The sequence below is a fragment of the Ictidomys tridecemlineatus genome, chromosome 4 (genome assembly GCF_052094955.1).
Source record: "Ictidomys tridecemlineatus isolate mIctTri1 chromosome 4, mIctTri1.hap1, whole genome shotgun sequence".
Lineage (NCBI taxonomy): Eukaryota > Metazoa > Chordata > Mammalia > Rodentia > Sciuridae > Ictidomys > Ictidomys tridecemlineatus.
Window position 1 is genome coordinate 174692884 of NC_135480.1, and position 13299 is coordinate 174706182.

The window sequence follows — 13299 nt, forward strand, 5'->3', positions numbered from 1 at the left end:
AGGTAAACAACTGGAAGACTATTCGCACTTGTTCCATCTGTTCACAGAACAGTGCTCTTTGATTGCCCTGTGGACACTTGAGTTCAACAGACTCATTCTGTCTCCTTTGTCCCCTCCTGCTCAGCTCATCTTCCCCATCTCAGGGTTCAGTGGTGGCAAGTCAATGCCCACAGTCAAGCCTGAAACTGGCATCAGCCCACAGTCCTCCCTCTCCCTCACCCATATCTGTAATTCCAGAGATTGTATATATAATGTATTTTGTCATGTATTAAATCTCTATTTCCCAAATATCATTTCCCATATTATATATGTCAACATCCTCCACGTATTTCTCAGCCCCACCCTGTCTGCTTCATTGTCTGCCTGGTTCAGCCTCATCAAGTGTCTGGAAACTGCTATGTCTTCCTCAATTCCCAGCCCTTGGCTCAGGCCCTATCCTTTGTCCTCTTTTATAGAGCAATAAGATCTCCCATTTCTTAAAATAGATTTCTTAATTACTTTCTTTTTCCTTTCTGTCTCTCTCGCCCTCCCTTTCTTCATTCTCCCCACTACCCCCCACCACCAGGGACCCTCTATCTTTGAGTTACATTCCCAGTTCTTCTTTCATATTTTACTTTGAGACAGCATGTTATTAAGTTGCCTGGGCTGTCTTTGAACATATCATCTTCCTTCCTTCTTGTAATATTATTGCAAGAAATAATGTTTTTTAAGTCCAAAGTCATATTCATTTCAGAAATATTGGATGATATTGAAAAGAATAAGGTAACAATACTTATCTGTAATCCTATCACCCAGAGGAATTATCTCTTACTATTTTTTCATAGTTTTCCAGAATTTTCTACATACTTTTTTTTGCATCAGTTTATGAAAGATACTTTTAAAAAATAAAATCAGGAATGTATTAAATATGATGTCTTGTGATCTGCTTTTTTTTCTATTGTATTGTGAACATTTCATCATCAAATTCTTCACAAAATAGGTTTCCTAGCGAAAAATGTATGTATCACATTTCATCACTGAACCTTCACCAGAATTTATTTAAACACACTTCTGTGGTCGGGCATGAAGAATAGGATACGTATATCCAATCCTGGAAGGAGACAGTCCACTTCAGTCCAGGTCCCAGGGGTAGGTGAATGATGAAGAGCAAGTTCCCTTAGAGCCAGGTGATGTTTCTAGAGAGGAGTACTGAAAACGGGGGCTGCTGCTGATGCTGCTAAAGTGGGAAGTTCAGGGCTCCAGCTGGGGCAGCTCTGGGTGGTTAGTGTCCCAGGGTCAGACACGTGTGGGGATGTTGGACTTGAGGCATCATTGCTGCATCTACTGTGCCTTCCCAGAGGGGCTAGGCCTTGCCTGTCATCCAACTCCATCTCAGCTCTGCTCATCCTTGAGGACTCAGGCTCTGCCAATATAATGGCTACACCTGTGCTCATTTATATATTTAGAAAATTTGTGAGGGGCCTGGGGTCAGGCAAGACTGGATTCTGGGACAGAGTGGTATCAGACACTCGCTGGTTTTGGAGTAATTACGGGAAACCAAGAGCACAGGAGAGTCACAGTGAAAGGAACAGAGTGGGGTGGCTTCCTGGTTAAGGTGGCATGAGGCTGAGCCTGAAGGGCCAGGCAGTCCATTTATATGTGTAGTGTGTGCTGGGGGAGGCTGCCTTATGGGGAGAACCCAAAAAGAGCTCCGAGTTGGGGAGAGCAAGGAAGGGCAAGGCTCACATTTACCTGGTGTATGGCTGTGAGGTGGGAGACTGTGGGGTGCAAGGCTAGGGAGCTACATCAGGTGGGGTCAGCTGTGAGGGCCTTGAAGAGCACCCCCAATATCCTGAAGGCCTATCCCAGGTGTCCATCAGAAGAGTGATATGATCCCATTTGCTCTTTGGATGCCCAAATGAGGACAGATTAGAGGAGGAATAAGACAAAAGTCTTAAGACCAGACAGTAGGTTGTAAAGGCTGAGTGAAATCCTGGGACCATAGCAAGGTGAGGAGCAAAGAGTGTTTGTGATCTATTCTGTGGCAGGATTAGTGGGACTTGGTGCTTCCATCCTAGGATGAGGGCACATGTAACCCTGTGCCCTGCCCCATATTGCCATTGGTATACAGTAACCTCACCATGACACCGAACCCCTCGGCCACGCAGAGCCCTTCCCTTTCTCACCTACAGGCCTTTCTCCTGCCCCACACTGTCCTGACAGCCTCCTTCACCTCCTTGTTCCGTAGGCTGTAGATGACGGGGTTAAGCATGGGTGTGACCACGGCATAGAGGACTGTGAAGACCTCATCAGAGATGCGGGCCTCCTTGCTCTTGGGTTTCATGTACATGAAGATGACAGTGCCATAGAAAAGCAACACCACAGCCAGGTGTGCTGAGCAGGTGGAGAAGGCTTTGCGGCGGCCGGCAGCTGAGGGTACCCTCAAGATGGTGGACAGGATTAGCATGTAGGACAGGCAGATAAAGGTCAGGGGCACAGGCAGCAGCAGGATGGCACCCACTAGCAGGAAGGCCTCGCTGACTGATGTGTCACCACAGGCCAACTTCAGCACTGCCAGGATCTCACAGGTGAAGTGACTAACCATGTGGTGGTCACAGAATGGCAGCCTCATGGCGATGACTGTTTCAGTCACTGACTTGAGGAGGCAGAGCACCCAGGCAGCTCCCGCCAGCAGCAAGCAGAGCCGGGGACTCATGAGCACGGGGTACCTGAGTGGTCGGCAAATGGCCAGACATCGGTCATAGGCCATGATGGCAAGCAGCAGGCACTCTGTGGAGCCCGTGGACAGACTCAGACACATCTGGATGGCACAGCCAATAAAGGAGATGGTCTTCTGAGATGACAGGAGGTGAACCAGCATCAGAGGCACAAAGGTGGATGTGTAGCAGATGTCCAGGATGGAGAGGTTGCCCAGGAAGAAGTACATGGGTGTGTGCAGGCGGGCGTCGAGGATGCTCACTGCCACAATGGCCGTGTTCCCCAGCAGGGTCACCAGGTACATGGCTAAGCAGAGTGGGAAGAGCAGATGCTCCAGGACTGGGTAGCCAGAAAATCCCTTCAGGAAGAACTGAGAGACCACGGTCCTGTTGACAGACTCCATGTGGGTAGGCCACACAGCTGGGATGGAAGGAGAGAGGGTACATGTGGTGGGAGCTCACGGAGCCTGTTGTGGGATGGGGTGGATTGCTAGGGTCTTCTGCTCTCAGATACACTCTCTGTGACTTTGGGGCAATCCCCCCACCCTCTGTAGACCTCAGTTTACCTATCTGAAAAATTAGGATTCAGAACAGTGATTCCCTAAGAGAGTGTGCATGGAAGTGGGGGTGGGCAATCTTAAAAATCACCTTGAGGTCAGGCTGGATTAATGAAAACAAACAAAGCTCTTTATAGGAAACCTTTGATATGCTAATGTAATTCAGCATCCTCCAAATGCAGTGTAGAACTTGTGCTCTCCAAGCTGATTTGACCCTGGATACCCATTTCAAAACACTCATTAATCTGCTGTAGATAAATGTTTGTGAACATACTTTGGGAACCCAGAGGCTGCAACTTGAACGAACACTAGAATCACCTGGAAAGTTTGTTAAAATACACGTTGTTGACACCACTCCCTTCCAGAGGTTCTGACTGAGTAGGTGTGAGCGATGCTGCTGGCACAGGTACCACACTTGACAACCCCTTGGCTAGATGGTCTCTGAAGGTCCTCTTGGTTTTCAGGCAACCTCTGAGCCATTGCTTACACTGTTCCTATGGTCTGCAACATCCTTTATCCCTCAGTTGCAGCAGTGGGTCTAGTCTTCAGGTACTGAGGTTTCCATGTACAAATTGTACATTGTGACTTGCTTCAGTGGGGCTGCTGGCCTCTAAGTCTATCAGTGGACACATCCACCTGTCCCCACAGGGCCTGCTTTGTCATTTACTTTGTATGTGTTAGCCCTTCAGAATCTGCCTTCATTGTGGGCTTTCTAGCTAAAATTTAACAAGACCTCCTGACCTACCCCCAAATCCCTATTTCCTCTGGGCCAGAGCCAGGGCTGCTTGTCTGTGTGTACTCTGAGGATGTCCCCATGGAAATACCCTGAGAGGTCAACTTGGCTCTCCCTGGTATAGGTCGGGAAACTGAGGTTGTACGGTCAGTCTCTGGTGAAGTGAATCTCAAATACAGCCCTCCCAACATTATGACCACAACACCATGTTTAGAGGGGACAGTTGCTCCCATCAAACCCCAAAAGCCTATGGTTCTAGATGATGGTCGTTCTCCAATGTCCTCCCCACAATCTACTCACCTGCTAAGCAGCATTACTCAATCTCTCCTCAACGTTTCAGAGCACCTGGCATGGTGCCTTTGACCCTATGAGACCCTTGGCCAAAGCCTTGGGCGGGGAGGTTCTGCTCTGCCTCACTTGCGTGCAATGTTTTCCTATTTTCATCCTTCCCTTGTTTATTCATTCCCAAATCAAGAAGTAACTGATGAACTATTATGTGCCAGGCATTAGGGGATAAGTCAGGAAAGTATTCTCCCAGGTCACTGAATCCAAATACCTTCCAGGAAGAAATTCCCTCTATTTTCCCAGGTTTGGCCTCACCCTGCTTCTTTTTGCACACCCCTAGTAATGGGAAGCCCATTTCTTCTTTTCTTTTGCTAACACACCACCTGAAGGGTACAGTGGGACTCTCCTGCCTGTCAGGTGACCAGGCAAGGTGGCCCCCGTGAATACTCCTTCCTCTCACATGATAAGTCACAAGGTTCAGAATGTATCCCTATACCCTGAACCTTACCTTTGGGAATTAAGGGCCATTTCTGCAGCAAAAGAGATCTCTGATATAGTCCTAGGCCTCAGGTGGAAGGTCTGGCCTCAACCAGACTGTGTCTAGAGTTGTCAGGGGGAGTGTGAACTGGGAGGTCACTCTGAGACCCAATAAGGAGTCCTCCCTCTCCTTTGGGCTCCATGGTCTTGCATTTGTACTTTTAGGCTGCTGCTTGCCTCTCTCACTCTCTTTCTGCCTGTTGCCCACTCCTACCAGCCCACTGGGCTGTCATCTCCTTTTTCTCCTCTCTCAGGTTCTAGAGGCCACATTGAGGGCACCAGCTTGGCCACAGCCAATTTCTTCCAGTCTTGTAATGACTTCCAGGGACTGGGGTAAACTGAATGGGTAGATGGCTTCCAAACATGGGTTTCTCCCAGCTTGGATGACCCTCTGGCAAAGCTGGGAGGGGTTGTATGGATTAGCTGAACTACCCCCTTGTTGTACATGAAGACCCAGGCCCAGAGAGAGGAAGGTGCTTACACAGAGTAACACAGTGAGTGGGAATGGAAGCCAAGGTCCCAGTTATTCCTCAGAATCCTGACTGCTTCCTCTACCTGCACTTCCCCATTTCCCACTTACCTTCAGGCTCTTTTGGGTCTGTGTCCCTGGTTACCTGGAAGATGTTTCTGAAGGTTTGAGACTAGAGTCTCTGACTAGCCCTAGGGGGTCACAGGTCAATGAAATTGGCCTGAGCCTCTTCTGTGCAGAGGATTATGGTGGGTATACTTCAGCCAAGATTCCAAAACAGAAAATTTACTCTCATGAAATTCAGTGAAGCATTTGAAAGTGGATTTAATTAAGTGAAGCTTTTAGAATTGAGCAGAATTATTCCAAGTGCTTAGAATTTGGTGTGTGTCAGATACAGTAGAACTCTGGTGGGCTCAGGGCTGAACAGTCTGCAATAGTTTCTGTAGGAAGCAGGAAGTCCCTGGCCTGGGCAGCTTCCAGCTCCATCCTGGCTAACGGACAGTGTGGGGGAGCAGGCAGGCCAAATGAAGGTGGCACTTTTCAAAGCTCTCTGTGTACCAAGGGACTGCTCAATTCTCAAGGCAATTTATGAGGAGAAGCAGAAATGTGCCCAGTTTAGAAACTTTGGGGGTGCTTCAGGGATGATGTCCCAAAGACCCAATTACACAATCTACTTAGAGATTTTAATTGGCGTGGAAAAGTTGGAGACAGTGGCTCACCGCCAGGGATCCATCCTCACAGGTCAGTCCCCAGTCAGTGCTGGTCCAGGAGTGTTTACAGAATGAATACATGAATGGTTAAATGATCAATTAAATGAATGCATAAGCAATTCTCTATGAACAAATTTAAAAATAAAAGAATGAGTAAGTGAACAAATGATAGGCAGAGTTGCTTTCCTGGGAGTCAGGGGGATGGTCCAGCTCCCATAAGGATTTTAAAAAAGTGCAAAATCTGGATAGAGTGAGTCAGGGAGTGACCAGGATGAAGAGACACAGACAGAATTCTATAATATCAGAGCAGGACATCCCTAAAGGCCATCCTGTCTGATATTCACTATACAAACCAAAGACTGCCCTTGAGAGGTGCAGGAACCAGCTCAGCATCATCAATGAGGCAGAAGTACTGTTCATTCTGACGCTGATTTTTAATATTTATTTTTTAGTTGTAGTTGGACACAATACCTTTATTTTATTTATTTTTCTGTGAGGATTGAACCCTTGGCCTCTCATGTGCTAGGCAAATGCGTTTACTGCTGAGCCACAGCCCCAGTCTCGGCCCCGCCCCGCATTTGTCCACTCTTTTTTTTTTTTTTTTTTTTAAAGAGAGAGTGAGAGAGAGAGTGAGAGAGAGATTTTTTTTTTTTTAAATATTTGTTTATTTTTGTTTTCGGCAGACACAACATCTTTGTTTGTATGTGGTGCTGAGGATCGAACCTGGGCCGCACATATGCCAGGCGAGCGCGCTACAGCTTGAGCCACATCCCCAGCCCCATTTGTCCATTCTTGAACCTTATGTCCCTCAGCCAATGCAGAGCTGGTCTGCCCTTGGGAGCCAGTGACTGTTTTCCCCCTTCCTCGGCAGTCCCACTTCCTTGTGTTCAAACATCCATCCTGATGGTTCCTTCAGGAAGTTCCTTCTAGTTTACAGAGTCCATGATTTTGCAGGCTTCAGAATCTCTTTAAAACGATGTCATAGGACTGGGGATGTGGCTTGGTGGTGCTAGAGTGCTTGCCTGGCATGATCTCAGGCCTGGGCTTGTTCCCTGGAACTGCAAAAATAAAATAAAAATAGCATCATTTTATTTTGTAACTGGGTGTTGTTATTGTTAAGTTTTATTTAATTATTTAAAAACAAGTAATTTTATTAGTTTTTTATTTACTTACAAAAGTAATACATATAAAACATTCTTGTAAAAAATTTAAATACAGAAGTATATAATATAAAAATGACACTTCCTTTCCATCCCCTACAGCCCCCTTCCTCAAATGTAACCAGTGTTATAAAATGCACACCCACCCACACCCACATACACATTTTTTTCAGTCATTTGCATATGTAGATCTATACATAGAAATAGATTTTGTGATCATATGTACTTTTTTAGTATGCTTTTTTTGGCTGCAGCTTTATTAAGGAATGTACAACTGCACATATTCATATCATATAATTAGATGAGTTTTAATATATGTGTATAGCCATGAAATCATGACCACCATTTAGATAATAAACTTACCTATCATTCCATAAAGTTTTCTTGTGCCCTTGCTAGTCCATTCCTTTTGGCTCCAAAAAGCAACCACTGATCTGATTTCTGTAACTGTAGATTACTTGTATTTTCTAGTATTTTACGTAAATGAAATGATGCAGCATGTACTCTTTTCCAAAGTAACATTTTTGTTACTTCCAAGTCTGGTTTAATTAAGAGCAATCCCAGCTACTTGTGAGCTGAAGCAGGAAGACCAGTAAGTTCAAGTCCAGCCTCAGGAACTTGCACTTGTCTCAAAATCAAAATAAAAAGGGCTAGGCATATAATTCAGTGGTGTGCCTGGGTTGTCTCAGTACAACAACAACAAAAAAATATGTATGTATATATATGTGTGTGCTTATGTGTGTATATATATACACATGTATATAGCTTTTTTGCATCAGCATAATTATTTTGAGTCATCCACCTTACATTTTTAAATAGTTCTTTTTAAAAAGTATCCTTATTTAGCTATAATTAAAATATCATAAATCCAATTAAAGTGTACAATTCAATAGATTTTAGTATATTCACATAGTTGTGCAACTATCATCACAATCAAGTTTAGAACTTTTTTTTTAGTAGTGAGTATTGAACTCAGGGGTGCCCTAACACTGACCTATATCCCAGTCGTTTTTAGTTTTTCATTTGAGACAGGGTCTTGCTAAGTTGCTGAAGCTGGTATACTGCCTTAGACTCCCAAGTAGCTGGGGATTACAGGTAGGTGTCACTGCACCTGACCAATTTTAGAACATTTTTGTTACTTCCAAATGAAACCCCATACCCATCAGTTGTCTTTCTGCTTTAACCCTCAAACCTTCTTCAATCTCAGGAAATCACCAATCTACTGTCTCTCTTAAATTGCCTATTCTGGACATTTAAAATAAATAGAATCCTAAAATATGTGTCCATTTGTGACTACTTTCTTTGATTTAGTATACTGTTTATTGCTAAGTAATATTCAATTGCAGAGATATTCCACATTTTGATGGAAATTGTGTTGTTTCTTCTTTCGGGCTGTTTGAATAAGGCCACTATGATGAGATTTTGTGGGTGAACATGTGTTTTCTTTTCTTTTGAATATTTTCCTAGGAGCAGAATTGCTGGATCAGATGGTAACTCAATAAGTGACCTTTTGAGAAATTGCCAAACTGTTTTCCAAAATGGCTACTTCCTTTTACATTCCCATTAACAATCTATGAGAGTTTCAACTTCTCCACACCCTCATCAATTAATATTATCATCATCTTCTTTTTTAAAAAATAGCCATTCTAGTTATAGTGCGGTGGTATCTTGTGATTTTGATTTGCATTTCCCTAATGACCAACAAGGCTGAGCATCTTTTATGTACATAATGGTCATTTGTGAATCTTTCTTTGGGAAAGTATGTGTTCAGATCATTTGCCCACTTTCAAATTAGGTTTTCTGTCTTTGTATTACTGAGTTGTAAGAGTTTGTTGTTTTCACTGCAGGGAATCTAACCCAGGACCTTGCACATGCACTGAGCTATCTCTCAGCACCTGATAGGGACTTTTGTTGGGCCACCAAGTTTACTAACATTTTCTCCAGTAGGTTCTAATCTGCTGTCAATTCTATCCAATGTACTTTTTAGACAACTTTTTTATTTTTTAAAAAAGTTTAGGTTTGCAGGAGAGTTCTAAAGATAGCACATAGATTTCCTGTATTCTTTTCATTTCATTTCTCTTAATGTGAACATCTTATATAACCATGGTACATTTATCAAAATTATTAACCTTGTCACAATTAACTATGATCAGTACATTAACTAAACTACAGACTTTATTTAGATTCTACCATTTTATCCATTAATATCCTTTTTCTGTTTCCTGGAGGTAATCCAGGACAACATATTGCATTTAGTCATCTAATGTAATTTTTATCTAAAAAAAATTGTATTTTTTTATCTTTAAAAGTTCTATTTGGGTCTTGTATAATCTTCTATGTCTTTCCTTAATATGTGAGACTTGCTTTTAATAAATCATAATGTGCTTTCAGACAGTTCTATATAATTACTTGTTTTTTAGAAAGTAATACATAATAATTTATTGTATGAATATATATAGCTTATTTAAGCATTTTCTGTTGGTAGACATTTAGAGTATAGACAGTATTTTTCTTTTTTCACGCAAATAATGCTGCAAAGAATTCACCCAACTCTTTGACACATGTCCAAATACCTCTCTAGCCAGGAGTGGTGCTGTATGCCTGTAATGCCAGCAACTTGGGAGGCCAAGAAAAAAGATTGAAAGTTTGAGGCCAATTTCAGCAGCTTAGAAAGACCCTTAATAACTTAGTGAGACCCTGTGTCAAAATAATAATAATTTTATAAAGGACTGAGGATGTAGCATTGTGATAAAGGCTACTGCGTTCAATCTCAGTACCAAAACAACAACAAAAAACCAAATCAAATACTCCCTAGGCTAGCTATCTTGATAGAGAATTGCTAGATCTAAGGTATGTTTACTTAAATTTTTTACAAGTGTCATCAAATAACCCTCAAAAATATCTTAATTTAACTTTCCATCAAGGGTACAGCAGTACCCACTTCTCCATACCTTAACTGTTCTGGGTATTATTAGTCTTTTAAATTTTGCATTATAATGGATGAAAATAAAAATATAATTGTTTTATTTTTATATTTTTTTATTACAAGAACGCTAAGCATATATCCATGGGCTATATTTTTTGCTATGAAAAAATTGTTTATTATCTCTTCATGTTTTTTGCCTTTCTCCCACCAATTTTGAAAATATTGATATTCAGAAGTCCTTTGTATATTCTCCATAGTATTCTTCTGTTTATTATCTCTGTGACAAACATTTTATGTCATTTGCCTTGTTCATTTGTTTTATATCTTTTGTTTTATAGAAGCTTTACTATTTGGGGTAGTCAAATTTATTTTTCTTTTTGTCTCTTGCTTCATGTTCCCAAGATTTTAAATATATTCTCATTCTTCATTTTTCAATTTGACTCTTATTTTATCTGGAACTTATTTATTTACGCACTGAGGTAGGATGAGCTTATTTACTTTTGACAGCAAATTTGGTTATAAAGGTCACTGTTTTCTCACTGATTTGAAAACACGACCTTTACTATGAGATAATTTCACAGGTATTTATGAGTCTCTTTCTGCACCCACTGATATATTCTGAAGAAATTTTATTTTCTCTTGCTGTCCTCATCTCACACTGTTTCAATTTCCAGAAACATTTTATTGTGATTTATAGTTTTTTGTTGTTATCTACTAGTCTAAATCCCCTCTTGCCAGCCTGTTTTCAATAATTTCTTGGCTATTCTTGCACATTTTTTTCCAGATAAATTTTGCAATCAACCTGTCATATTTCATAAAAAAATTCATCTGGGATTTTGCCTTTAATTTCTGGGCTAATTTGAGACACAGCAATGACATTTTTACAAAATCAAATTTTCTCTCCAACAAAATTATCTCTCCACTAATCCAGGCCTTTTGCCATATCCTGATCATGTGGTTCTTCTTCTAATATGTTAATGAAATGATTTACCTAAGCATATATATTTTTTCCTAATGTTGGATTCTTTTTGTGTTTTGGGGGTGCATGTGTAGTCTTGTCCATGGGTGCAGGATTGACTTGAGATGACCTGACTAGCTTCTGGGTTCCCCCTGGTGGACATTGGGTCACTTCTTGCAACCTTTGGGAATGGGGATTGGAATTGCTGTGAAATTCTGGACTCCAAAGCTCTAGTGTATCACTATGTCAGCAGGATCACAGATCTAGGAATCTGGTAGACACAGAGTCTAGGTGCTACCAGCTATGTAGGCCTTCTTGGGATCTGTTAGCTTCTCACTGCTAGAAAATCCTGGGGGAAGGGACTATATCTGTGATCCGTGTTAAAATAATCCACTCTTTCCAGAATCCAACAGTCCATTCAGTGATAGGCCCTCTTCTCTAAGCTTAATCATGATATTTATGTCTGTTTCAACAAGAGCAAACCCTCAAATATAGTTTCATTTCATGAATTTAGCTTTTTATATCAGCAAACTTGCAAATCAGGAAACTATGTCCCAAACTTGGTACAGAAAGTAGGATCTTGAGTTGCTGGCACCAGCTCATTTGGGAAGCTTCACAGTTGTTTGGAGATCTTCCTGGAAAGTGGTAAAAGATAGAATGTGTATAGGCTTAAATAAAAACAAATTCTTAATGGCCCTGAAAAACAAGAGTAAGTGCTACCAGCCAACCAGCAATGTTGAGGGATTCCTGAAAAATGGTAAACAGATGAGATCGGATTGTTGGAGTGGAGGGGCAAACCGCAGGCAAATTAAGGAGGGGATTACTAGGACAGCAGAGTAAAATAGACATTATTATTGCTGTGGGTATGTTCGTGACTGCATGATCAATGTAATTCTGCAATCTGTACACTCAGAAAAATGAGAAATTATATCCCATCTGATTCAAATGTATGATATGTCAAGATCATTGTACTGTCATGTGTAACTAATTAAAACAAATAAAAAATAAACAGGAAAAAGAGGAGGGGATTACTGCAATGAGGAGAGCAGTTTGGAGGGCATTTCCAGCTTAGGCTAGCAGTTACAAGGAACAGGAGGAATGGCGTGAGGAACCTATCAGATGACAGATCAGGAACTCTAAATTGTAGCAAGTAGGCAGCAGGAAGTAGTGGGCATCGGAGATATTTCCCCTTAAACTGAGTGTATCATCATTAATGCTTCCTGAGGCTCAGAGAAGTCCTTGGAGGAGTAAACAGCATCGACGCTATCCCCCCACAATTCCTCCAGCCCTCCATCATAATTCTGGGAGACAAAACATGGAAACTGCAGTCCCAGACAGTTCAATAGGGAATCTTCAGTAAGAAGATAAACCTACCAATAAGAATAAGCACACACTTAAGAAAAATAAGCCCTGAAAGAGAAGTCAAACCAATAAAGAGCACTGAGAAATGCAGAAGGCTGTTAAAGATGTGTAACTAATACCATCAGAGGGACAAGCATGGAGTTTTCATCCATGGAGCAGTAACTTAATATGAAATGAAAACCAATTAAAGATTCTGTTGATTGCTGAAATGAAGACAAACAATCTCAGTGAATTTGCCGAGTATGCATGAACATATTTGGTGAGCAGATTCTCAAGCCAGAGGGTCAAAGGCAGTACAAAATATGCCTAAACACAGTGTAAAAAGGAAAATGTGTGGAAAGAAATATCAAATGATATGAAAGATAAACTCCAGTTGAGTAGAATGGCAAGAATAAGGGTTGGGGACAGGGATTCTCTTTCTCTCTGTAGAAGAAAAGGTACCAGGGCTGAAGGAATATGCTACTCTTTAGACTGAAAAAGCCCTCCACACAGATTGAAGAAAAAAAAAAAAACAATGAATAAAACCCCTGAATCACTCACACCTAGACACATTTCAGAGCTCTGTTATAGAAAATTCCCAAAGGACTCCAGGGGTGATGGGGTGGGGTGGGGTGGGGGGTGGGGGGGAGTGAGGTAGGGAAACAAATATCTTACAATGGATCAAGAATCATCGATTTCAGACTTTTCTTTTTTATCTTTATCTTTATTTTTTTAAAGAGAGAGAGAGAGAGAGAGAGAGAGAGAGAGAGAGAGAGAGAGAGAGACATATCCACTTGGATAGCTATTAGAATTGAAATTTAACTTTACTGAAAATAAACTATTGTTTCTCCCCAATCTCCTGCCTCTCCAGAGCTCAGTGTAGCCTTCAGCTATAATCCTAGTAATTATGCTTATCTCTCTTTCCCT

General features: G+C 41.6%; 2 protein-coding genes across 2 annotated transcripts in view; one reads left to right on the forward strand and one right to left on the reverse strand.

The window, feature by feature from the left end:
* Window positions 1-13299, forward strand: part of Tmem8b (transmembrane protein 8B) — a 96344-nt gene that overhangs the window by 66586 nt on the left and 16459 nt on the right. The gene's annotated exons all lie outside the window — the stretch shown is intronic.
* LOC101956453 (olfactory receptor 13J1) lies at window positions 2139-3100 on the reverse strand. Its single transcript, XM_005326264.2, has one exon. It carries the CDS (start codon window positions 3098-3100, stop codon window positions 2162-2164), a length of 939 nt encoding a protein of 312 aa, XP_005326321.2. The 3' UTR covers window positions 2139-2161.